Below are 25,862 nucleotides of genomic sequence, written 5' to 3' on the forward strand. Positions count from 1 at the left end.
ACTCAGCTGTTATGTTATGTGTGAAATTCATCTAGCTGACATTTGATTACGTTAAATAAAGCTGTACGGTTAAATTTAATGAAGCCGCTCACGGTTTTTGTTTCCACGCGCTTTGCCGACAGGGACCTCTAGTGGACATTCGGGGCATTGAGTTTGGTAAAATTACACGTAAAATAATCCAAGGAAGTGTTCCTGCCATTTTTATTTTATTGTTGAGGGGCATAGGCAGGTCTCCAGATGTACACAGACAAATAAAACGTAAAGTTAATGTCGGTGGATCCTTTTATAAGAGGAAGTTTTAAAACTGACATACCGCTTTTGGCCGCCAGAGGGCGCCCCACTCCACCAAACCGCCTTCCTCCCAACCTCAACCCTCCAGGTCTCACTGGGGAGCGATGAAGTTCCCCAGCAGAGGGAGGGAGTCTGAACTGGTGTTTGGAGCGTAAGCAGTCAGAACCGGACCGTTTGGTTCCGGATGAGGTTCACCCAGAGGCGCCGGGAGGCCGGGGTGAACCCCAATGCACCCACCAAGGTGGGGGGCAACAAGAACGCCCCCTTATGGTGAGTTGCCTCTCATCATGGGCAACTCCAGAGAGGAAACATGTCCACCTCCCTGCCCGGCTCCAGTGGGGCGCTGTGACCAAAGGCCAAAGGTCGTCTGCACCGTCAGGGTCTTCAGGCTGCACGCTGTCTGCTTCCTGTCGTCACTGGGACACGCCTCGCCACCATCAGGGCAGCAACTGGAGGCGTGAGGACCTTTAAAGGAAATACACAAAGCTTTCTGCCACACAATAAAAATAAATTCAGTTTTATTTGATCGATGATTCAGCTGTTTTCGTTTTCCTCTGATTAGTCGCTTTAATACTCAAACCAGGACCTTCCTGCTGCTGAACATCAGCACACCTGGTAAAGTTCCTGTTTCTGATTCTCTTACATAACATGTGAACCAGGCTGCCGTCGGTCTGCGCTCTTCCCTCTATTCCAGGTTTTCCAGGCTGCCGTCGGTCTGCGCTCTTCCCTCTGTTCCAGGTTTTCCAGGCTGCCGTCGGTCTGCGCTCTTCCCTCTGTTCCAGGTTTTCCAGGCTGCCGTCGGTCTGCGCTCTTCCCTCTGTTCCAGGTTTTCCAGGCTGCCGTCGGTCTGCGCTCTTCCCTCTGTTCCAGGTTTTCCAGGCTGCCGTCGGTCTGCGCTCTTCCCTCTGTTCCAGGTTTTCCAGGCGAATAACCAGATTTATTTTTGTACAACCGAAACAGGAAACGCTCGGCAGCATCCTGGATGTTTCCACACAACGCTACGCTGGAGAGGCCTCAGTCACTGATGACCTCTGACCCTTCAGCCTGGGAGGGGTCAGAGGTTATCCCGGAAGGTTCAGAGAAACAACCAGAAACCCCGGAGCTTCACCTTGAGCAGGTCAAAGGTCACGACCCTGGAAGCCTCTTCTCCCCAGAAACAAGATGGCAGCCGGCAGCAGAGCTGCAGCTGGATGCAGGACGAGGCTTCTGGGACAGAACCGGGACGGGCAGAACCGTCAGAACCGGAACAGAAGCAGTAGGAGGTTCTGGTTCTGAATCTGTAACTTTCTTCATACTGTGACTTGATCAGTCAGAGTTCTGTTCAGCCCGGTACTGGTTCCGGTCCGGTTGAGGTCAGAACGGGTTGATCCGCAGCCCGGTTCCGAGCGGCGAGAACGGGTTGACCTTGGCCCCATCAGAGCGTCGTTCAGAGAAATGGCCGACTTGTTGTCCTCCAGTAGGAACACCGGACCCTGAAGCAAACAGAACCAGAACCGGAGCGTCACGCCGGCCCGGAACCTCGGGGAACAGAACCGCTCAGGCTCACCTGGATCCTGTGTCCGGTGAAGCAGGACAGGTGGAGGTCCGAATGGCTCGGCAGGTTGGAGCCCGTCATGTAGTCGGGTCCGACCAGAACCAGCGCGCCTGGAGGAGAACAGAACCAGGACGGTCAGAACTGGACCCGATCAGAACCAGGACGGTCAGAACTGGACCCGATCAGAACCAGGACGGTCAGAACTGGACCCGATCAGAACCAGGACGGTCAGAACTGGACCCGATCAGTTGTATGTAATAATCTGTTTAGATGTCTTCACATTGAAAATAAATGCAAGATGATATAATTTTACATATTTTTAAATGAATTAATATTTTCTAGTTATTTAATTTCATCGTTTAAATGTGTTACATTATTCAATGAGAAGTTTATTTACTTAATTTTGATTTAGTTTTGTCCCTTTCGGCCTTCCGTAGAACACATAAACCATCAATAATGTATTAATTTATCATGTGACTGATAAATTAATACATTATTATTTATTAATTAATGTATAAACAATAAACATATTATTAATACAAAAATACTAACTGGTTAAATTGTTAACCAGTTCATACTAACTGGTTAACAATTTACATATTTAATTGTAAACTAATGTTGCGTAGCAACCGTTAAGGAGGATGTGGCAACAGATGAAACTGTGTTGAAAAATTTATTTATATATTTAAATTCAATATTTTCAATTTTATGAGATTTAAATAATTATTTCTTGTTATTTTTTTGTAATTTGGGACAGTTTGCCCTCCGTACTGATGGCGGCTCTGCCCCGGCTCCAGACAGGGTTCTGATCCGGTTCTGATCGGGTTCTGATTGGGTTCTGATCGGGCTCTGATCCGGTTCTGATCTGGTTCTGATTGGGTTCTGATCGGGCTCTGATCGGGCTCTGATCCGGTTCTGATCTGGTTCTGATTGGGTTCTGATCGGGCTCTGATCGGGCTCTGATCCGGTTCTGATCTGGTTCTGATTGGGTTCTGATCGGGCTCTGATCGGGTTCTGATCTGGTTCTGATTGGATTCTGATCGGGCTCTGATCGGCTCTGATCCGGTTCTGATCTGGTTCTGATTGGGTTCTGATCGGGCTCTGATCGGGCTCTGATCCGGTTCTGATCGGGTTCTGATTGGGCTCTGATCGGGTTCTGATCGGGCTCTGATCCGGTTCTGATCTGGTTCTGATTGGGTTCTGATCGGGCTCTGATCGGGCTCTGATCCGGTTCTGATCTGGTTCTGATTGGGTTCTGATCGGGCTCTGATCGGGCTCTGATCCGGTTCTGATCGGTTCTGATTGGGCTCTGATCGGGTTCTGATCGGGCTCTGATCCGGTTCTGATCGGGTTCTGATCCGGTTACCTGGTTCTGTAGGCTGGATCTTCCTCTGCAGGCGGCTGAACTCTTCCCTCTGACTCTCTGATGGAGGACTGGGGATGACAGAGACTGGTTAGACTGGTTAGACTGGTTAGACTGGAGGAAGACGAGAGTGATGAAGAGGAGGAAATCTGAAAATCTGAAAAGTGTGGAGAGCAGTAACCATGGTAACCATGGTTACTGCAGCTAAGTAGAACTGCATGCCACACTTTCAGATTATTATGGTCTAAAACAGAATGAAACCAAATCTGCCCCTCCTCCTCGTGGCCCCGCCCTGCTGCGTTGCCACGGTGACCCAGCAGCAGAGCAGGAAGTGAGCGCGGCGCCGATGGCCGACCTGCCGGCTGCGTCGCGGCGCGCCACGCCTCCAGCTCCGCCGACAGCTGCTGGATCTGCAGAGGAACGCCGACGTCCCGCCGCTTCAGCAGCTGGCTGAGACACACAGAGAGGCGGTCAGGGCTGGCGCTCCCTGCAGGGGGCTGGCGCCCCCTGCAGGGGGCAGGCGCTCCCTGCGGGGGGCTGGCGCTCCCTGCGGGGGGCTGGCGCTCCCTGCAGGGGGGCTGGCGCTCCCTGCAGGGGGCAGGCGCTCCCTGCGGGGGCTGGCGCCCCCGCAGGGAGCGCCTGCCCCCTGCAGGGGGCTGGCGCTCCCTGCAGGGGGCGGCGCTCCCTGCGGGGGCTGGCGCCCCCTGCGGGGGGCTGGCGCTCCCTGCGGGGGGCTGGCGCTCCCTGCAGGGGCGCTGCAGCTCAGGAGACGTCAGTAAGTGTTCAGTAAAATTTGGCTGTTTTCACGGTTTTATGATTTTATGTTTAGAGACTCCATTTTATTATTTTATGATAAAAACAGCAAGTTTGTCCTGGAATATTATTTTCTGGCATCATCTTTAAATATTAAACGTCTCTGAATTTCAGAAAGTTGGAGAGAAGAAAAAAAAGCTATATTTTTATTTTTTTGCAAATGTTATCCATTTTTTCAGTAATTATTTTATTTAATTATTTCACACACAAATGATAAAATTACATCACAATTTGATCATTTTCTGCATTATTTCAGACTGCAGAGAATCCCTCATGAAAGACTACAAACATGGAGGACAGAGTCTGGTTACCATGGTTACGGCTGTCTCGCATCATACCTGGTGAATTCATAGAGAGCAGGAACGATGCTGCAGTAGCTCCGTCTGATGGCCAGCAGGCCTCCGATGTAACCGCACAGGATCAGCAGCTCACTGCGCTCTCTGCACACACAGAGACACAGAGAGACACAGAGACACACAGAGAGACACAGAGACACACAGAGACACAGAGAGACACACAGAGACACAGAGACACACAGAGACACAGAGACACACAGAGAGACAGAGAGACACACAGAGAGACACAGAGACACACAGAGACACAGAGAGACACAGAGACACAGAGAGAGACACAGAGAGAGACACAGAGAGACACAGAGACACACAGAGACACAGAGAGACACAGAGACACACACAGAGACACAGAGACACAGAGACACAGAGAGACAGAGACACACAGAGACACAGAGACACACAGAGAGACACACAGAGACACACAGAGACACACAGAGAGACACAGAGACACAGAGAGACACAGAGACACACAGAGACACAGAGAGACACAGAGACACAGAGACACACAGAGACACACAGAGACACAGAGACACACAGAGAGACACAGAGAGACACACAGAGACACACAGAGACACAGAGAGACACAGAGACACAGAGACACACAGAGACACACAGAGAGACACACAGAGACACACAGAGACACACAGAGACACACACAGAGACACAGAGACACACACAGAGACACACACAGAGACACACAGAGACACACACACACACACACACACAGAGACACACACACACACACACACAGAGTTAGGACAGCCAGGGCGAGGGTCTGATGTCCTGCGGAGACGACTTCCTCACTGGGTGAGCCTGGGCAGGACGAGGCGGTCGGTCCGGATGTAGCTCAGCAGGTCCAGGATTGGCTGAACGCCGTCCACCGTCCAATCAGATCCGGCCAGCTGCTCTGATCAGCAGCGACACGCAGCGTGAGATTCGTAGCGGGCGTCCGCTCGCGGCCGACACGCAGGGAGCAAACAGTTACCTTTCAGGAAGCCGAGGCCCATCTGCAGGGCGAGTTCAGGCTCAGAGCTCAGCAGGTGGAACTTCACGGCGGAGAACAGATCGCCGTCGGCCGCCGCAGCTACTGCCAGATCCGAGCACTCATCCAGGGAGGGCAGGCCGCACTGCAACGACAAAACGATTTAAATCCCAGAGAATACGGTCAAACTGTAATCTGGGCCGAGGTCTCCCCACCCGCTGGTGCAGCCGGTCGATCTCTGCAGCACTTCCTGGGTGGAAGGCGCACAGCTTGGCCAGTAAGACGTGATTATCAGGGATCATCAGCAGCAGGTCGGCGGAGAGCTCCCTGAGAACAACAGACATCCTGACTGACCAGCAGCAAACACAGAACTCCTCACATAGAAGCAGCCTGCGTGTCTACCATGTTGGCGCCGTCATGTACTTCCTGGCCAACAGCTCCAGGCAGTAAGCCGTGCTCTGATTGGCTGCTTCTCCCAGGACCAGTCCCACGCACGCAGCCAGCTCCAACTCGTTTCCCCGGATCAGGCTGGCCATGGCCGACTGCAGGACAGAAACATGGCTTCAGAACCGAAGAGGAAACCTGGAGAAACCTGGAGAAACCTGGAGGAAACCTACCTGGATGTTGTCGACCGCCAGGTGGCAGCATGCGGCCAGGACGGAGCGGCCATCTTGGAAGTACCACTCAGCCAGTTCCTTACAGACATGATGAAGGAGGCTGACGGCAGAAAGACGAAACGTTTTTTACGACAAAAATTTATTCTTGACAGATTAAACACCACAGAGAAACTGTCAGTGCAAAAACTGTAAACTACGTTATAAAGTATTTCACTTATAGGATGCTTTGGTCCTAAAATCATTTCAGTTAAATATGATAAATAGGCCAAACTAGATTAAATTAAAATATACTGAGAAGCAATTAAATTATTTGTCATTTTAAATCTTATCTTATAAAGGAAGATAAACACAGCTAATGCGAAAATAATCCAAGTTAGCATTAGCTAAACCAATTTAATTCCTAAACTTAGACAAAATAAGCTAAGTTATGACAGGCTAAGTTTAGCTAAGCTATGCTTCAACTAATTTGGGATTTAAAAAAAGCTATGCTAAGCTAAGCTAATATAATCCAAGTTAAATGAATGTGGGTTAAAATAATAAATGCTAATATAACCCAAATTTAGCTAAGATGGGCTAGGCTAAGGCAGCTAATCCAGTGTAGGGTAAAAGAAGCTAACTTAAGCTAAGCTAATGCTGCTCATTGGTAAACCGGGTTTCCGCGCTTCCCTACCTCTGGTACTGCTGCCTGTTTTCCACGTCGTTGGTTGTGTGGTTGATGGATGAACTCTGCGGGGAACGGATGTTCCCTTCACACGCTCCCTGCAAACAGTGGCTGCTCAGCCCCGGCCTGCTGGACGCACCTGGTGCCCCGGCCTGCTGGACGCACCTGGTGCCCCGGCCTGCTGGACGCACCTGGTGCCCCGGCCTGCTGGACGCACCTGGTGCCCCGGCCTGCTGGACGCACCTGGTGCCCGGCCTGCTGGACGCACCTGGTGCCCCGGCCTGCTGGACGCACCTGGTGCCCCGGCCTGCTGGACGCACCTGGTGCCCCGGCCTGCTGGACGCAGATGGTGCCCCGGCCTGCTGGACGCACCTGGTGCCCCGGCCTGCTGGACGCAGATGGTGCCCCGGACTGCTGGACGCACCTGGTGCCCCGGCCTGCTGGACGCACCTGGTGCCCCGGCCTGCTGGACGCACCTGGTGCCCCGGCCTGCTGGACGCAGATGGTGCCCCGGCCTGCTGGACGCACCTGGTGCCCCGGCCTGCTGGACGCACCTGGTGCCCCGGCCTGCTGGACGCACCTGGTGACCCCCCCCTTACCTGTACGATCAGCAGGGCCTCCAGCAGCTGCCCCCTGCTGGTGAAGAACGATACGAGCTTCTTAATGTCGCCGGTGGCGATGCAGTACGGGATGGCGTCATCGTTATCGTCGGCCATCAGCTGATCGGCTCGTCTGCAGAAACACAACCCAGTCACTGACAGAACTGAACCAGAACCAGATCAGAACCAGGACCTGCTCTGGTTCTGAGTGCGTTACCTCTGCATGAGTTTCTTCCAGTACTTCATGGAGACTCCGGGCGCCACCGCCAAGGCTTTCTCCCACTGAAAGAGACGGCGGGTTGAGGGAACAGACAGGAGCTGAACAGAACCTGAGTTTGGGCCGGTGACCCGGTTCTCACCTGACCCAGCTCCACCATGAGCTCGCAGTACCTCTGGATCTGACCCAGCCAGGGGGATCTCTGCTGCTTCCTTCAGACGCTCCTCTTTGCTCGGCGCGCCGATTCCTCCGCCGAATTTCGACATCTTGACGATCGTCAGCTCCTGAGCTTCAGACTGTAAACAAATAAAACATTAAAAAATAAAACTGCACAATAAAATAATAAAACATTAAAACATAAATGATTCCCGTTTTATTTCTGCCAGCAGGGTTACTAATTTTACTAAACTAATTTAGTATTTTAAATATTTTAAATCCCTAAGAGGGATTTTATCTGATTGAATAAAGCTGAGAGGTTCATCATTATTAGTATTATTATCAACAGCAAAAGAAAACATTTTTTCATCAGATTAGCAAAGTAAAAAGACTTATTTTGTTATTATCTTTGATCTATTTACCTATGTGCGGTATTTAACTGATCATTTAGTTTAATCTACTTAAAGTTTTTTTTTGCAAAATGTGTTCATATTGTTGTAAATTGTTATTATCAATTTAAATCATTTTGTGTTGCCTCACATCTGGCAGCTTCTGTTTACATGGATTTAAATAGCACTAATTTTATTTCAAATGCTACTTCTTACTGTGATAAATGAACAAATTAACTAATTAAAATATTACACAAAAACTACAAAATAGAAATAAAAACATACAAGAAAAATATTTAGCAAATTATTTTTCAAACTGTAAAAAATAAATTAAAAACAAAAAACATCAATAAATAATTTACTTTTAAACTTGTATTTTCCTTTTTAGTTAACATTTTCATTTTTGTCTGAAAAATAATTTAAAACATTTGGGCTAACTAACATGGGACCAGCAGAGACAATGTCTTACTATTTTTCACATTTCAGATTTAACTTGCAGATTTTTAAAAACTTTTCTGTTCAAATAAAACACTAAACCCTTTCAAAATAAAAGCATTTTTTTTAATATGTTGACATCTTTTAGTTTTGAGGTTTGTGAACAGTTTAGTAAAGTTTCTGCCAGTGTGGGGGCGAGCCTGCGTGGGGCGGAGCCTGCAGAGTTACCTGAGCGGCTCACCGTTTTAAACTTTACCAGGTGTTTCATGTGCATCACGCCTTTGCTGTAGCTGGCAGGAAGCAGCGAGTCGTCCTGGCCGTTGATGATGAACACCAGGTCCCACAAGTTGCTGCTGCCCCCTGGAGGCTGAGGGCGACACTGCACATGTTCAAACACATCCAACAGAACCTCATCCGGAACCAAACGGTCTGATCCTCCAGCCGATGGAGGCTCTGACCATCAGCAGATTAAAGATTGTGTCATGTTTTAACTGAAGCGTCAGAAAAAGTGTAGATGGTTTTTAGCTAACGGCGCCATCTACAGGTTGGCTTCACTATTTTCCCTGAGATTATTAAAGATGGAGTTACAGCAGAACAGCAGCAGGGGGCGCCAGCGGTAAGGAGGCAACATGAGCTGATTATCTCATTATCTGCTGCTGCTGCTTGTTTGTCTGGTCACTCAGGCTCAGCAGGAAGCTGCTCCAGGCCCAGAGGGACCGGTTCTGGACCGGACCTCAACTGCTTCCCTGCCTCTGATTCACACAACAAGAAGAGCTCAGAAAAAAGGTTGTTTATTCTGCAAACATGATCAGTTCTGACATGAGTTTTCATCAAAATCAGTGAAATACTGCAAGATTTTAGGCAAAAAGCATCAAGTTACTAAAAACAGAACAATGTGGATTTTTAGGCTTCTAAATATATTTCCTGCCAGAGTTAGGAAATAAATTTTAACAAGATTTTAAAAAAAATAATGAAAGCAAAGAGTTATATCTCATACAACCAGAATATTGCTTTAAGTAAAACAGAACAGTAATCAGAAAACATTTTGGGTGTTTTTCTCTTCGTCTAGATGAAACAGGCGCATCACAGGGAGCCTCTTAAAGGGCCAGTGTCGTGTTTGCCACAGGGCGTTAATGGCTCTACCATGTAGCTATGTCAACTTCAGTTGTTACAAAAATTAACATGATTTTAAAAAATTCACTTCCTGATTTAACCTTGAAATTGGGTCTCTGTCTCTTTAATAAACCCCTGCTCTGTCTGAAGCTCCGCCTCCAGGAAGTCATCCCAACACAGCTCCTGCGTCGATCTGGGCTCAGCAGTTCCAGCAGCTGCTGGCTAGTCTGAAGGAGCTGAGTGGGAGGAGCTGCGGCTCGAAGGCGGGGCTAGGTCCACCCAGGCTTTTAGCAGCTGGAGCAACACTGATCAAAGATCAAAGCTGATTGTAGATACTGGCCCCTTTAAGGATAACTCTACAGAGTTTTACATAAACATCTGATGACATCAGACCCCCTGCTGATGCTGAACTCACAGAGAAAGTCTCGGAAAACCAGCGCAGCTTTCTGGACCGGCCGTCTCCGCTCAGCTTGTCCAGCTCCTGCTTGATGTCTCTGGACAGTTTCCCGCAGAGCAGCGGCGGCGAGCCGGGGACCATGGCCGCGTCTGCAGGGAGAGACGGGTCAGAAAAAAAACCCGATCCAGACCGGGCCTCCAGCGGGGCTCACCTGTATTCCCGATGATCGGTCCCAGGGTGTCTCCGTCAGGATGTTGAGCAGCAGAGGACAGACAAGTGGCGTGAGAGACCAGAGACGGACAGTGCTGTCCCGCTGCAGCTCGCCATGGTGAAGGGCCGGCTGTGGTGACACGTCAGACCTGTGGGGACGGAGGTGGATGGGGAGGGGGACGGGGAGGTGGACGGGAAGGTGGATGAGGTGGACAGGGACCAGGGAGGTGGACAGGGATGGGACCGGGGAGAGGGCATCAGGGACGAGGACGGGGAGGACGGGGACATAGAGACTTCAGACCGCTGGACAGCCTCAGCAGGCCTTCTGGTGTCTCTCGGTGTCTCACCGTAGACGTCGGCTCCGTGTGGTCGAAGACGGTCCAGACACGTCCCGTCCCTGGTGTCCCAGACTCTGATCGTATAATCCCAGGATCCTGCAGAAGCACCGGGACCAGAGACCAATGAGGACGGAGCGTTCCCGTCTTCCTTATAGCTGCAGTAGCTTATTGAAAATGTTTTCCATATGGCTGAACTGCCTCCATGCTGAGGCAGCTGGTTATGTCATAAAACGTCTGCATAAACGCAGCGTTTGTCCAGATCCCACTTCAGCACAGATTCACCACATTAAGGCTCATTCCACATAAATATTAACAACATTTCATCTAAGTTACAAACTGCAGCCGTAATCAAACTCATGGACAAATAGTTCTGGCAGTCCCAGCACAGCGCACTGGTCCCAGTACTGGGTCCAGCGGTTCTGTACCTGAGATGAGCAGGTACGGAACCTCGGTGTTCCACATCAGGCCTCGGACCGGCGCCGTGTGTCCACTTAGAACGTTGATGCAGGCGTCCTGGGTGTAGTCCCAGATCCGGACCGTTCTGCCCACACACAGAACCAGAACCATAGAACCAGAACAGCTTCCTGAGCCGGAGACGCAGTCGGCCCAGAATCTCACCCGTCGTCAGAGCCGGAGCAAAGGATTCCCCCCTGAGCGGCGACCAACGGACATGGAACACCTTGGCCAGGTGTCCAGTGAACACCTTGAGCGGCTGATCAGAGCTGGTGGCCAGGTAGTAGACCCGCACGTTCCTGTCCTCACAGCCGGTCGCTATCATGTCCCTTAGGGACGCAGGAGACAGAGACAGCTATACATTGATTGGATGGATGATGATGGATGGATGATGGATGGATGACAGATGGATGGATGGATGGATGGATGGATGGATGACAGATGGATGATGGATGGATGGATGACAGATGGATGGATGATGGATGGATGACAGATGGATGGATGATGGATGGATGGATGATGGATGGATGATGGATGGATGGATGGATGATGGATGGATGATGGATGGATGGATGATGGATGGATGATGGATGGATGGATGATGGATGGATGACAGATGGATGGATAATGGATGGATGGATGATGGATGGATGATGGATGGATGGATGGATGATGGATGGATGATGGATGGATGGATGATGGATGGATGATGGATGGATGGATGGATGATGGATGGATGATGGATGGATGGATGACAGATGGATGGATGATGGATGGATGACAGATGGATGGATGGATGACAGATGGATGGATGATGGATGGATGGATGATGGATGGATGGATGATGGATGGATGACAGATGGATGGATGATGGATGGATGACAGATGGATGGATGATGGATGGATGGATGATGGATGGATGATGGATGGATGATGGATAGATGATGGATGGATGACAGATGGATGGATGGATGACAGATGGATGGATGATGGATGGATGATGATGACAGATGGATGGATGATGGATGGATGGATGATGGATGGATGACAGATGGATGGATGATGGATGGATGGATGATGGATGGATGGATGATGGATGGATGATGGATGGATGATGGATGACAGATGGATGGATGATGGATGGATGGATGATGGATGGATGACAGATGGATGGATGATGGATGGATGGATGATGGATGGATGATGGATGGATGGATGATGGATGGATGACAGATGGATGGATGATGGATGGATGACGGATGGATGGATGATGGATGGATGACAGATGGATGGATGACAGATGGATGGATGATGGATGGATGACAGATGGATGATGGATGGATGGATGGATGATGGATGGATGATGGATGACAGATGGATGGATGATGGATGGATGATGGATGGATGACAGATGGATGGACGATGGATGGATGATGGATGGATGACAGATGGATGATGGATGGATGATGGATGGATGACAGATGGATGGACGATGGATGGATGATGGATGGATGACAGATGGATGGATGATGGATGGATGATGGATGGATGATGGATGGATGGATGGATGATGGATGGATGATGGATGGATGACAGATGGATGACAGATGGACTATGGATGGATGATGGATGGATGGATGGATGGATGATGGATGGATGATGGATGGATGACAGATGGATGACAGATGGACTATGGATGGATGATGGATGGATGACAGATGGATGATGGATGGATGACAGATGGACGATGGATGGATGATGGATGGATGACAGATGGATGGATGATGGATGGATGATGGATGGATGGATGATGGATGGATGACAGATGGATGATGGATGGATGGATGGATGACAGATGGATGACAGATGGATGGATGATGGATGGATGATGGATGGATGGATGATGGATGGATGACAGATGGATGATGGATGGATGGATGGATGACAGATGGATGGATGATGGATGATGGATGGATGACAGATGGATGGATGATGGATGATGCATGGATGATGGATGGATGATGGATGGATGGATGATGGATGGATGACAGATGGATGATGGATGACAGATGGATGGATGATGGATGGATGATGATGACAGATGGATGGATGGGATGGATGGATGATGGATGGATGACAGATGATGGATGATGGAATGATGGATGGATGATGGATGATGGATGATGGATGGATGACAGATGGATGAATGATGGATGGATGATGGATGGATGATGGATGGATGACAGATGGATGGATGATGGATAGATGATGGATGGATGGATGACAGATGGATGGATGATGGATGGATGGATGATGGATGGATGGATGGATGGATGATGGATGGATGGATGATGGATGGATGATGGATGGATGACAGATGGATGGATGATGGATGGATGGATGATGGATGGATGATGGATGGATGACAGATGGATGGATGATGGATGGATGATGGATGGATGGATGACAGATGGATGGATGATGGATGGATGATGGATGGATGGATGGATGATGGATGGATGACAGATGGATGGATGATGGATGGATGATGGATGGATGGATGGATGATGGATGGATGACAGATGGATGGATGATGGATGGATGATGGATGGATGACAGATGGATGGATGACAGATGGATGGATGATGGATGGATGATGGATGGATGACAGATGGATGGATGGATGGATGATGGATGGATGACAGATGGATGGATGACAGATGGATGATGGATGGATGACAGATGGATGATGGATGGATGAAGGATGGATGACAGATGGATGGATGGATGGTTGGATGGATGGATGATGGATGGATGACAGATGGATGGATGACAGATGGATGGATGATGGATGGATGGATGATGGATGGATGATGGATGGATGACAGATGGATGGATGATGGATGGATGATGGATGGATGACAGATGGATGGATGATGGATGGATGACAGATGGATGGATGATGGATGGATGATGGATGGATGACAGATGGATGGATGATGGATGGATGACAGATGGATGGATGATGGATGGATGATGGATGGATGATGGATGGATGACAGATGGATGGATGATGGATGGATGATGGATGGATGACAGATGGATGGATGATGGATGGATGACAGATGGATGGATGATGGATGGATGATGGATGGATGATGGATGGATGGATGATGGATGGATGACAGATGGATGGATGATGGATGGATGATGGATGGATGATGGATGGATGATGGATGGATGATGGATGGATGACAGATGGATGGATGATGGATGGATGATGGATGGATGATGGATGGATGATGGATGGATGATGGATGGATGATGGATGGATGATGGATGGATGACAGATGGATGGATGATGGATGGATGATGGATGGATGATGGATGGATGATGGATGGATGATGGATGGATGACAGACAGACGTATCTCCAGCTCTTACTTGTTGTTCTGGCTCCAGTCGCAGCCGAACACGGCGGCAGGATGTTTGTACTTGTGCAGGATTTTGCCGTCGATGGTTCTGATGATGCTGCAGAGACAGGAACGTGAAACACGCTGCGCCTCATCGCTGCACGGTTAAACCCGATTGGACCGGCGCTCACCAGAACCCGTCTCCGCTGCAGGTGGCGATCCTCTTGGAGTCTTTGTGGCTCCACGATATGCAGAAAATCCCGTTCTTACCGTGCTGAAGGGAAACAGCAGCAGTTAGAACGGCTCCAGCTTCGCCAAGGCTGCAGATCTCAACTGACCTCGTTAAAGCGGGTGATGATTTTCCCCTTCCCGACGTCCCAAATAAACGCTCCGTTACGAGACGTCGCTCCCGCGATGCAGTTCAGGTCTCCTTAGAAACCAGCAGAGAAAAACTGCTTTCCCATTTAGAACCACAGCAACCGTCTGGTTCCTGACATCCACACTAACAGTTTGCAGATCCAAGAAACACAGAAGGAAATTCCCCTGACCCACAATCCTCTCTGCTGCCAGTCCTGCCTCAACCTCACCCACTGCTGAGAATGACACCTCCACAAATATCCAATCACTCATGTTTTACACGATAAAAGTAATGTACTGTTAACTTATTAGCTCACCAGTTTAACTAATGCTACTTATTAGCTAACTTTAACAACACAGGACCCATTAACACAGGTAGTAGCAGCTACAGCTGATAAACTAACATGAACTGATGCCTCAACAATTGTCAACATCCTAACATTAGCTTATATATGCAAGGTATGGTACAACATTAGCAGACATGCTAACAAACCTCAAATGCTAACATTAACCAATATACCAATATTATTAGCTGATCTACTGTGATTGACTGAAAAGCCAGTACTAACTCGTATGCTAACATTAGCTGATAAATTAATGTTAGCTCATATTGTAATAGCTCATATGCTAACACTAGTTAATATGCTAACATTAACAGGTATGCTAGCATTAGCTGATATTAGCGGTGTGTTAGCGGCTTATGCACCTGGAGCCCAGGACAGAGAGTAAACCACGCCTTCGTTCCCGGGCGACGTAGAAACGGCCGTCAGCGTGTTGGTGTCCCAGATTTTAATGGTTCCATCAAAACTGGCCGTCGCCAGCAGGTTGGGGTCATCGGGTTTAAACTTGCAGTCAAAGATGGTTTCCACGTGGCCCTGGAATTTGAAAACAGACGTCAGAGAGAACCGAGACACTTCCTGCCCCGCCAGCCGCGCGGCCCGCAGCGCACCAAGTCTCTCAGGAAGTCCCACTTCTTGGCCCCCATGTCGTAGAGTCCGAAGCCGCCGTCCATGAAGCAGCAGACGGCGTGACCGGGCGGCAGAGAGAAGGCCCGGTTCTGGGACAGGGTCGGCGGAGGGACGGCCTCGCTGGTGGAACTGGTGTGCTGGCTCTTACTGGGAGAACTGGAGCTCTGAGCTGCAGAGAGGAGCAGAGGCAGTTAGCCTGAGCATCGCTCCAGAAAGTCCAGTCCATCCAAGGGGGAAGAATGGATTTACCTGCAGAAACAGGTTAGGTTTTGCTTTTGGACAGTTCTGATCTGATTGCAGCTCTGAATTGTTTCTAAAATTTTTACTCCAGTCTAAGATTAATGAATGATTAATAGAGATTTCAATAATTGACTAATAGCTATGAGTGACGTTTCAGTCTACATGTTGGGTTATCGGAGGTGCAGTTACCTCTTTTGGCCAGCGGGGCGCTGAGCACATGCAGAGCGTGAAATCCCGTCTTCTTCAGCTTGAAGCTGTCCAACGGCGTGGAGCGAGACACGTTCCAAACCCTCAGCACGCCGACCTGCGAGTCTGCAGAAAGAACACGTCTCACCACAAACCAGGCTTCATTCAGAGCCAGGGTCCTGCAGCGCCTCTCACCCCCGGTGATGAACATCCCCGGAGCCGAGGGAACCCAGGCCAGGCACTGGACGGAGGCGGCGGCGGACGGGAAGCAGAAGGACGTGATGCAGGACAGTCCCTCGCTGTCCACCAGCCGCACGCCGTTGTGGAGGTTGGACACTGCAGAAGAAGAAGACAGCGGGTCAGAACCCGATCAGAAACCCGATCAGAACCCGAGGCTGCGTCTGCGCTGAGGCTTCGGGTCGGAACCGGACCGAGCAGGTAGTCGACGGACAGAGGGTCCCACTCCAGGGCGCTGACCGGGTCCTCCTCGTCCGTCCCCTCCAGGGCCTCTGGACGCAGGACGTGCTTCTGGCTTTTACTGCCTGGACACACGGCAGAGGTCAGAGGTCAGTCAGGAAACGCAGGGCAGGAAGTCGAAATGCTCAGAAGGGGTCAAAGGTCATACAAAGTGTATCATCCCCCAGTCTGAGAGAAGGCTCAGCCCAAGGTCAGAGGTCAGAGAAATGACCAGTGGAGTGCAAAGTACTCGAGTAAAAGTATTGCTACTCAGCTACAAGCGAAAGTTACTTATTAAAATACTCAAGTATTCAAAAGTACAAATTCTAACCTCTAGTATCAGAACGTCCCTGTTTTCTGACAGTTTTTACAGAACCATGTAACTGTAGAGGTTAAAGGTCAAAGCTCAAAGGAACAACCAGGTACGGCAGGCTGAGTTATCATAAAATCAGTTTCATGATTACCGTCTAGATATCTGAAAGTCTAAAATGTAAGCTGCAGACTACGAAGTTACGACGACAAGCTTACTGTCCAAACCCAGCGCTTCATTGCAGACCCCACAGGTTAGAGGTCAAAGGTCATTCTCTCTCGATGAGTGTTTCTCAAGCTGACAACCACCAAACCCACGAAACAAACTAGACAAATGAATGCAGACTCTTGAGGGGTGAACTGGACCTGGACTGACCGGGCTGGAAGACGGACAGGCTGCCGTCGGTGTGTCCGAACACCAGCTTGCCCTTCTTGCTCGGGTGCCAGCGGAACAGGCAGATGTCCGACAGGAAGGAGTGCGCCTCCTTGTGGACGGTGACCGCGGCGTCGGACCCTCGGTAGTCCCAGACGTACAGCGGGCCGCGCTGCGACACGAACGCCACGCCGTCCGGTGAGTTCCAGCACCAGCTGACGGAGACGGGGATGCCTGGAGAGGACGGAGGTCAGAGGTCAGAGGTCAGAGGTCAGAGTCCCGGTCGGTCATCTACCTTTGGTGCTGTCCAGCCGGGCGGCGGCCTTCTTCTCCGCCACGTTCCAGATGATGAGCAGGTTGTCGGCGGAGGCGGAGGCGAACAGGTCGGCGTTGTCTGGACACCAGCTGATGGCCGTGATCGTCTTCTTGTGCTCCGACATGATGGAGCGCAGCTTGAACTCGTTGTACTGCTGGTCCAGCTGCACACAAACAGACATCTGCTTTACAAGGTCAAAGGTGAGCCAGGGAGTCTTCAGACAGGTGAGGAGCCGTCAGAGAAGATCTTTCTGAATCACGTTTGATCCATCCTGCTCAAATTTTTAGTTATACTTCACTTACAACAAAAATCTAATTTTATCCAATGATGTTCACTTGAAAACATAATGTGCTGCGACTTTTGGGACATAAATTTAGGAATCTAATCACAAACATGAAGTTGTGTCTTCAACAGACAAACGACGACCGCTGGAGACGGCGGCAGGTTCGCTGATAATTCTCAAATTGACTTTTAAAGATCTCTGTGAAATTATGAGGCGTTAGGAAAGTTGCATAGTTAACATTAACACCAGTAATTTGGGTTAATTAGCTCAAATTAACACAAATGTCACAAAATAAAAAAACTGACGGTTCATTTTTTTAAATCATTCATTCATAAATGTTTCAAACTAAACATTAATTAGCAAGATAAATATTTGGCTAATATGCCAAAATCACTTCCCAATAACCGGAAGGACGCAACCACAACAAGAGCTGAGCTAATAGTGAGCTAATTAGCTAATTACAACTTTGGAAGCTAATTATCTGGATTTCTTTGCTGAATAAATATTTTGTTTGAATATGTGATATGAATGAATGAATGAATGAATGAATGAAGGGACAGGGCCTCATCAACTCACCTGGTAGACGTAGATGGCTAACGTAGCGCAGTAGGCGAAGCGGTCTCCGCTGGCGGCGCACACGTCTTTGTTCCAGGGCTGGCAGCCGGCGGCCAGGAGGCCCACCTGCTTCACCTTGGCCATCCTCACCTGCAGAGAGCTGGACGAGCCGCCGCCATCAGCAGCCGCAAGATGAACACATAACGCATGAATATGAGCACATGAATCTGAGGGAAGGACAACCAGGTCATGTTTGTTGGCTTCAGTTAGCGGAAGCCAACAAACGATTAATCGGATGAATTGATTATTCAAATTATCGCCGACTAATTTAGCAGTCAATGAATCGTCTCTGAAAAAGATCAACAGCTGAAACAACATCATCAATTAAAAATAAAACCTTTTGCAAACCAATTATTAATCAGTCAATCAACTAATACTCAACAAACTTTCTTCTGATATTGTATAAAAAATGTTTTCATGACAAATCGGCAGAACATTTGTTAAATCTGATGAAAAGTCAAAATGAATTGATTAATTAATCAAAACCTAAAGTAATAGCTTGTTGCATCCTTCAGCTGCAAGTTTTACTATTTGTTCTGTTTTCTGGTCGTCGTTATTTACAGGTTCAGTTTTCCTGCTGGTTGTTTTCTGTTCCTTCCAGATTCATAATAAAACCAGAAGAGCTCCAGAACGTTCCTGCAGTTTTTAATGTGCAAACACGCAGACGGCTCCAGGCTGCAGGCTAAGATGATTACAGAGCAGATTGAATTAATCTCTGCTGAGCTTGGCCTTCTCAGCTGCTGCTGCTAACGCTGGGCTGCTGCTAACGCTGGGCTGCTGCTAACGCTGGGCTGCTGCTAACGCTCAGCTGCTGCTGCTAACGCTCAGCAGCTGCTAACGCTCTGCTGCTGCTAACGCTCAGCTGCTGCTGCTAACGCTCAGCTGCTGCTGCTAACGCTCAGCTGCTGCTGCTAACGCTCAGCTGCTGCTGCTAACGCTCAGCTGCAGCTGCTAACGCTCTGCTGCTGCTGCTAACGCTTGGCTGCTGCTGCTAACGCTGGGCTGCTGCTAACGCTCTGCTGCTGCTGACACTCAGCTGCTGCTGCTAACGCTTGGATGCTGCTGCTAACGATGGGCTGCTGCTGCTAACGCTGGGCTGCTGCTAATGCTCTGCTGCTGCTAACGCTCTGCTGCTGCTAACGCTTGGCTGCTGCTGCTAACGCTTGGCTGCTGCTGCTAACGCTCGGCTGCTGCTGCTAACGCTCGGCTGCTGCTGCTAACGCTCGGCTGCTGATGCTAACGCTCTGCTGTTGCTAACGCTCTGCTGTTGCTAACGCTCGGCTGCTGATGTTAACGCTCTGCTGTTGCTAACGCTCGGCTGCTGCTGCTAATGCTCTGCTGCTGCTAACGCTCTGCTGTTGCTGCTTACGGTCTGCTGCTGCTAACGGTCTGCTGCTGCTGCTAACGGTCTGCTGCTGCTGCTAACGGTCTGCTGCTGCTAACGCTCGGCTGCTGCTAACGCTCGGCTGCTGCTGCTAACGCTCGGCTACTGCTGCTAACGCTCTGCTGCTGCTAACGCTCGGCTGCTGCTGCTAACGCTCTGCTGCTGCTAACGCTCTGCTGCTGCTAACGCTCGGCTACTGCTGCTAACGCTCTGCTGCTGCTAACGCTCGGCTACTGCTGCTAACGCTCTGCTGCTGCTAACGCTCGGCTGCTGCTGCTAACGGTCTGCTGCTGCTAACGCTCTGCTGCTGCTAACGCTCGGCTGCTGCTGCTAACGCTCGGCTACTGCTGCTAACGCTCTGCTGCTGCTAACGCTCGGCTGCTGCTGCTAACGCTCAGCTGCTGCTAACGCTCGGCTGCTGATGTTAACGCTCTGCTGTTGCTAACGCTCGGCTGCTGCTGCTAACGCTCTGCTGCTGCTAACGCTCTGCTGCTGCTAACGCTCGGCTACTGCTGCTAACGCTCTGCTGCTGCTAACGCTCGGCTACTGCTGCTAACGCTCTGCTGCTGCTAACGCTCGGCTGCTGCTGCTAACGGTCTGCTGCTGCTAACGCTCTGCTGCTGCTAACGCTCGGCTACTGCTGCTAACGCTCTGCTGCTGCTAACGCTCGGCTGCTGATGCTAACGCTCTGCTGTTGCTAACGCTCTGCTGTTGCTAACGCTCGGCTGCTGATGTTAACGCTCTGCTGTTGCTAACGCTCGGCTGCTGCTGCTAATGCTCTGCTGCTGCTAACGCTCTGCTGTTGCTGCTTACGGTCTGCTGCTGCTAACGGTCTGCTGCTGCTGCTAACGGTCTGCTGCTGCTGCTAACGGTCTGCTGCTGCTAACGGTCTGCTGCTGCTAACGCTCGGCTGCTGCTGCTAACGCTCTGCTGCTGCTAACGCTCGGCTGCTGCTGCTAACGCTCTGCTGCTGCTAACGCTCTGCTGCTGCTAACGCTCGGCTACTGCTGCTAACGCTCTGCTGCTGCTAACGCTCGGCTACTGCTGCTAACGCTCTGCTGCTGCTAACGCTCGGCTGCTGCTGCTAACGGTCTGCTGCTGCTAACGCTCTGCTGCTGCTAACGCTCGGCTGCTGCTGCTAACGCTCGGCTACTGCTGCTAACGCTCTGCTGCTGCTAACGCTCGGCTGCTGCTGCTAACGCTCAGCTGCTGCTGCTAATGCTCTGCTGCTGCTAACGCTCGGCTGCTGATGCTAACGCTCTGCTGTTGCTAACGCTCGGCTGCTGATGCTAACGCTCTGCTGTTGCTAACGCTCGGCTGCTGCTGCTAACGCTCTGCTGCTGCTAACGCTCGGCTGCTGCTGCTAACGCTCAGCTGCTGCTGCTAATGCTCTGCTGCTGCTAACGCTCGGCTGCTGCTGCTAACGCTCGGCTGCTGATGCTAACGCTCTGCTGTTGCTAACGCTCGGCTGCTGATGCTAACGCTCTGCTGTTGCTAACGCTCGGCTGCTGCTGCTAACGCTCTGCTGCTGCTAACGCTCGGCTGCTGCTGCTAACGCTCAGCTGCTGCTGCTGCTAATGCTCTGCTGCTGCTAACGCTCGGCTGCTGCTGCTAACGCTCGGCTGCTGATGCTAACGCTCTGCTGTGCTAACGCTCGGCTGCTGCTGCTAACGCTCTGCTGCTGCTAACGCTCGGCTGCTGCTGCTAACGCTCAGCTGCTGCTGCTAATGCTCTGCTGCTGCTAACGCTCGGCTGCTGATGCTAATGCTCTGCTGCTGCTAACGCTCTGCTGCTGCTGCTAACGCTCTGCTGTTGCTAACGCTCGGCTGCTGCTGCTAACGGTCTGCTGCTGCTAACGCTCTGCTGCTGCTAACGCTCGGCTGCTGCTGCTAACGTTCGGCTACTGCTGATGCATGGCACCTGTTGCACATCTGCCTCTCTCTTCATTTCACCAGCTGATTGATGCTGCTGTGGATGAAACCATTTATCAATCAAAGGTAATCTTCAAACACCTGCAGGCCAGTTTTCCCTGACCTCGTCTTGTCAGGTGCAAATCGGCTGATTTCCATGCAGATTCTCTTCATTATCAGAATCAGGGCGGCTAACAGCGCTGACCCACCTCAACACTTTTACTATTCTGGATGACTTTAATGCTCTTGCTTTACTCTTCCCCATGACATATTTCTGATTATTTTCATTCATTTCTGGATCTTTCTTCAGTGACAAACTGCTGGATCCTCGGTGCACAAAGCAGCGTGAACTCTGACCCTTCCCCTAAACCATCACAGGCCCAACAAACTCAATAAATGTTCACATTGGCACAGAATCATTCATATTTCTGTTGTTTCACATATTTAATCTGCGCTTACTGTAAATATAATCAGTTGTTTTTATTGTTCAAGCAAACAAAAGTAACTAATTTTCAAAGTGTTTGCAGTCTGAAGAGTCATGTTTTAAATTTCATGCTGAAACAATCAGACATCATCTGCAGCACGCATCATTCAGGCACAAACGATTCATTTGGGAATAATGATCTTTTTTTCTTCCTGCCAAAACCAAAATACAGATGATCCAAGTTTTCGGTCTGCAGTTTTGGTCTCAACCCGACATTCTATATGTAGAACAATTTTCATTTGTTGTTTTATTTATTTATTTAAAATGTCTTCCGGTTCCAATGTTAAAGGTTTGTTGATCTTTGACAATGCGCATTATTATGCCAATATCAGTATATTGCTGGAAAATGGTCTCCAAACTACAATATTATCGTTTATCACAATAACTTCTGGGACAATTTATCGCCTTCTAATCGCTGCGCTCATATTAAGCTACTTTTCAGACAAAAAACAGAATCAGCAGGTTTTGGAAACTCCAATCGTTCCCCGATTGGGTCAGAGTGGGAACGCGGACGGACCAGGTTCTACAGGCCCGGTTCAGTCCAGAGCCCTCATGTTGTTGAGGTTCTGGTCGGGTTTGGATCATCCTAGCCTTCAGCTTGGATCCTTCAGCGTGTTCTGTTCTGAAGCTGGAGTTTATGGACCTCAGCTGGACCCGGTTCTGGTCCGCCCCGCCGGTTCCGTGATGATTCATTCCAACTGCGCATTTCCAGTAAACCCAGTTCTTCCTGCAGATGAGACCAGAACCCCAGCAGCATCCAGAGCCATGAAACGGGCCCGGTTCTGGAAGGACTGGTTCGGGTGTCTGGGTTTCCATCCAGACATCCTCCCTGTGTCACACTGCACCAACTCACTCGTGACAAAGACGGTTCTGCTCGCGACCGGACGGGTTCGGGTTGAACCGAATCACTGAGGGCGGATTCGGGAGGAGGCAGAACCGGCAACAGGTCTGAGCGACACCAACTAATCCTCTGCGCGGCGCACAGGCGGCGGCGCGGCGAACGCGCGGCAAACAGGCGGCGGCGGCGCGGCGGACGCGCGGCGCACAAGCGGCGGCGGCGCGGCGGACGCACGACGAACAGGCGGCGGACTCGCGGCGCGGCGGAGGACGCGCGGCGGACGCGCGGCTAGCATCTGCTCCGTCTCCGCTTCGCGCTGTGTTCATGATTGTTCTGGTTCTGGTTCCGGTCTTACCGTCAGGTGCCAGCAGGCCGCAGCTCTCAGGTGCTGAATGAAGCCCCGCTGTCGCCGCGGCTCGGCGTCGTCCAAAGGAGGCGGGACCAAGGCAGCGGCGCCTCTGATTGGCCCATCGGATGGCCGCTACTGAACAACTATTGGCTGCTGGGAGCGTCAGGCACAGATCAACATAAAGTCCAAATCCTTCACAACTTCTCAATAAAATCAGTGGTTACATTTAGCTCCAGGTGGGACGAGGCCTCAGCAGCAGATTTGGTCCCCAGGTTTCATTTACTTTTTAACCTGAACTCTAAACAAATTAAACTCAGCACTGATTATAACCAGTTTCAGCCAGAGAATCCAGGTTGAAGACGTTTGGGGTGAGCTGCTGTCAACCAGTCGCTCTACCAGCTGTCCAAATTTAAAGGTTTTCCCTCCAGCAAACTTTCCAGTAGTTTGCTGCGAGTTGCTCCTCTGGATTCTTTCCAGCCATGCATGGGACACAGCCAAAACTAAAACATGCAGCAGAAACAGTTTAGATATTAAATTCCTGTTTATTATTCAGCAGATCTGACAGAAAGTTGAACATGTGGAATAATCACAAACTCCAGTTATAATATACAAAATTTTATTATAAAAAAAAATTCGTTCTACAGGTTTCAAAGTTCCACTTTAAAAATGGCTGCCAACGTCTTAATGAAGCTACAGAAACATCCTGGTGGTAAAACGACAGTGGGAAAGAAAACGGCACCACTGGAACCGAACGCAGTGCTTCCAGAACCAAGCTTTAAAAAACAAAATGTCTTCCTGCCGTCCGCTGGCGCTTCAGTCCAGTTCAGCGCCGTTCGCAAGGTGGAACAACCCGAGTTCAGTAGAAACAGACATGGACTAAAGGGAGGCTAGAAACTAAATCCCTGAATGAAAGGAGGAGACCCGGTCCGGCAGAACCGGACCAGAACCAGGGACAGCAGGCTAAATGTTGCAATCATCCACACACAAAAAAAAAACAGGTTTAAGCTGAACAATGCATCGCAAACTTCACATCCTTTCACATGACATTTATTCATCATCGTCATCATCATCATCATCGTCATCCTCATCATCTTCGTCGTCATCATCGTCGTCGTCGTCAGCAGGCTGGACCTTCTTGGCCGGGGGCCGGCCGGGCCACTCTTCTTCCCGGCGTCGCTCTTCCCTGAACCGCCTTTGGCTCTGTAGGCGGCAATCCTTCAGGAAGAGGAGGAAGAGCCGTTAGCTTCCTGTTAGTCACGCTACCTTCCTGTTAGCTGGTTCCTCATCTGGTGCCTACCTTCTCGTATTTCTCCTTCAGCTTGGCAGCCTTGGCTTCGTACGGCGCCTTGTCCTTGGTGCCCTGCGTCGCCCACAGCTCGCCCAGCTTCTTGGCGATGTCGCCGATGGAGATGCCGGGATGCTCCTCCTTGATCCGGGGACGGTGGTCGGAGCAGAAGACGAAGAAAGCGGAGCTGCAGACATCGAGATGGACGTATAAATACCAGAAAGACTCTAACAGAGCGGATCAGAGCACCGACTTACGGAGGTCTTTTGGGTGCGTTGGGGTCCTTCTTCTTCTTGCTCTTCTTGGCTCCTTTCGGGGGAACGTAGGACTTCATCTCTCGTCGTAACCCTTGTCGTTCTTGGCCATCTCATCAAACTTCACTTTCTCCTTGGCCGACATAGTCTTTCAAAACAAAACATTTTAGTCCTCCTGATTTCCCAGTTTACTGGGAAACGCTCAGGTCAGCGCCACTTACCTTCCATCTCTCTGAGCACTTCTTGGAGAACTCTGCGAAGTTGACGCTGGTTCCTGGGTGCTTCTTCTTGTGCTCCTCGCGGAGGTTGCAACAAAAAAGGCGTAGGCAGAGGTCTTCCCTCTGGGCTTATTGGGGTCCTTTGTCATGGCAGCGCTTACTCTTTAAAGAGAAGAAATATGAGAGAGTGGGAAAAGTGGCAACCTGAATGATTAGCATTAGCCTCTGAGGAGCCGAGCTTTTAAAGATGTTTTAAATGCTTTAATATGAGTTTAAACTCAGATCTTCATGTGTTTTTATAACTTATTTCAGTACTTAAAAAGGTACCAAGTTTATATTTTCTCATTACATGTCAAACCCAAACTTTTCATATTTCACTGAGATGTATTTTAATTTTCTCTGAATAAGTCTCGCATTAATTGAAACGTTATGAAGAAAATAATGTAAACACCCCTGATAAGAATCAGTGTTTACCTTCCAACCCCCTAAAAGTCATCATAACCCTTATAAGGTGTTGTTTAAAGTGACCTTTGACCTGTACTTACTGAGTGTTACATGTTAATGGCGCAGCCAGCCAGACGCCGGGAGGAGGCGTCTTCAGACGCTAATCGGATTTCTGGCTCTTCGGGACAAAAAGACGCGACTCCATTTTGTATCTTCCCGCCTAAACCGCCCAACTGCGCCAAAAGTTCCCCTGCAGAACC

At 50.0% G+C, this 25,862-nt stretch overlaps 1 protein-coding gene and 1 pseudogene across 1 annotated transcript; both read right to left on the reverse strand.

Annotated features, from left to right (window-relative positions):
• Nucleotides 1–792: 792 nt before the first annotated feature.
• LOC129356882 (WD repeat-containing protein 17-like) lies at nt 793–23,493 on the reverse strand. Its single transcript, XM_055026420.1, is given in 36 exon segments — nt 793–1,703; nt 1,706–1,763; nt 1,838–1,935; nt 3,192–3,259; nt 3,531–3,638; nt 4,340–4,441; nt 5,159–5,261; nt 5,340–5,481; nt 5,552–5,878; nt 5,954–6,053; nt 6,624–6,712; nt 7,214–7,346; nt 7,431–7,495; nt 7,573–7,621; nt 7,623–7,726; nt 8,652–8,777; nt 9,939–10,069; nt 10,132–10,149; nt 10,152–10,235; nt 10,238–10,279; nt 10,478–10,564; nt 10,894–11,009; nt 11,087–11,117; nt 11,120–11,250; nt 14,365–14,451; nt 14,525–14,607; nt 14,672–14,763; nt 15,397–15,565; nt 15,640–15,827; nt 16,088–16,210; nt 16,280–16,420; nt 16,516–16,626; nt 17,226–17,456; nt 17,518–17,701; nt 18,398–18,536; nt 23,408–23,493. Coding segments are annotated over 35 exon segments (3,903 nt in total). The 5' UTR covers nt 18,521–18,536; nt 23,408–23,493; the 3' UTR covers nt 793–1,644.
• A 939-nt stretch (nt 23,494–24,432) lies between these two features.
• Nucleotides 24,433–25,307, reverse strand: LOC129356885 (high mobility group protein B2-like; annotated as a pseudogene).
• Nucleotides 25,308–25,862: the final 555 nt, after the last annotated feature.

This window comes from Poeciliopsis prolifica, unplaced genomic scaffold, assembly GCF_027474105.1.
Source record: "Poeciliopsis prolifica strain line A6 unplaced genomic scaffold, Auburn_PproV2 SCAFFOLD206, whole genome shotgun sequence".
Classification (NCBI taxonomy): Eukaryota; Metazoa; Chordata; class Actinopteri; order Cyprinodontiformes; family Poeciliidae; genus Poeciliopsis; species Poeciliopsis prolifica.